A 1,274-nucleotide genomic window follows, 5' to 3' on the forward strand; every position below is an offset into this window, starting at 1 on the left:
TAAACAAAAAAAAACAAAAACAAAGCAAACAAAACGAAACAAAACAAACAAAACAAAACAAAACAAAAACAAAATAAATAAAAACAAATAAATAAATAAATAAATAAAATAAAAATAAAATAAATAAACAAACCCCTCTACATGATCAGCCTTCATACGAAGAAAAACAAAAAAAAAACAAAAGCAAGAAACAAAATAAACAAAACAAAACAAAATAAAATAAACAAAACAAAAACAAACAAAACAAAACAAAATAAACAAAACAAAAATAAATAAATAAATAAAATAAAAATAAAATAAATAGACAAACCCCTCTACATGATCAGCCTTCATACGAAAAAAAACAAAAAAAACAAAAAAACCAGAAACAAAAAACAAAAAAAAACAAAACAAAACAAAAACAAAAACAAATAAACAAATAAATAAATAAAAACAAAGAAATAAAAGAAAAACAAAATAAAAATAAAATAAAATAAATAGACAAACCCCTCTACATGATCAGCCTTCACATAAAAAAAAAGCAGACAAAAACAAAACTAAAACAAACAAAAACAGGCAAATAAATAAAACAAAAACAAATAAATAAGTCAAACAAAAACAAATAAATAAATAAATAAATAAATAAAATAAAAATAAAATAAAAATAAAACAAAATAAATAGACAAACCCCTCTACATGATCAGCCTTCATATAAAAAAACAAAAAAAACAAAAACAAAAAAACCAGAAACAAAAAACAAAAAAAACAAAACAAAACGAACAAAACAAAAGCAAATAAACAAACGAAACAAAATAAACAAAACAAAAACAAACAAACAAACAAATAAATAAAAAAATAAAATAAAAATAAAATAAAATAAATAGACAAACCCCTCTACATGATCAGCCTTCATATTATCTGTTGGGAATTGCTGCAGGTAGCTGCAGAGGGGGGCTTGTCTTATAAAGTCAAGAGCAAAGCCAAAGGAGAAGCTGCCAGCAGCAGCAGCAGCAGGAGCTGCTGCTGCTGCTGCTGCTGCTGCTGGTGCTGGTGGTTGTTGTGGTGTTGCTGCTGTTGGTGCTGGAGCTGCAGCAGGAGAAGGAGGAGCAGCAGCAGCAGCAGCAGGTGCAGCAGCAGCAGCAGCACCACCAGAACCAGAACCAGACCCACCGCCAGGACCAGCAGCAGCAGCAGCAGCTGCTGCTGCTGCTGCAGCAGCAGCAGCAGGAGCAGCAGCAACAGGAGAAGGCCTAAACTGAGTTAGGTTTAGATAGGGAAATGTAAGAGTAATGTCG

At 30.5% G+C, this 1,274-nt stretch overlaps 1 protein-coding gene across 1 annotated transcript in view; it reads left to right on the forward strand.

The window, feature by feature from the left end:
* EMH_0067000 (uncharacterized protein) overlaps positions 1 to 1,233 on the forward strand; it is a gene marked incomplete at both ends in the record, with an annotated part of 5,126 nt that extends 3,893 nt beyond the window's left edge. Inside the window, one exon of the mRNA XM_013498574.1 lies at positions 1,072 to 1,233. Coding sequence (XP_013354028.1) covers positions 1,072 to 1,233 — 162 coding nt within the window. The remainder of the gene's footprint in view (positions 1 to 1,071) is intronic.
* Positions 1,234 to 1,274: the final 41 nt, after the last annotated feature.

This window comes from Eimeria mitis, genomic scaffold (assembly GCF_000499745.2).
Source record: "Eimeria mitis Houghton genomic scaffold, Emh_scaff3536, whole genome shotgun sequence".
Taxonomy (NCBI): domain Eukaryota; phylum Apicomplexa; class Conoidasida; order Eucoccidiorida; family Eimeriidae; genus Eimeria; species Eimeria mitis.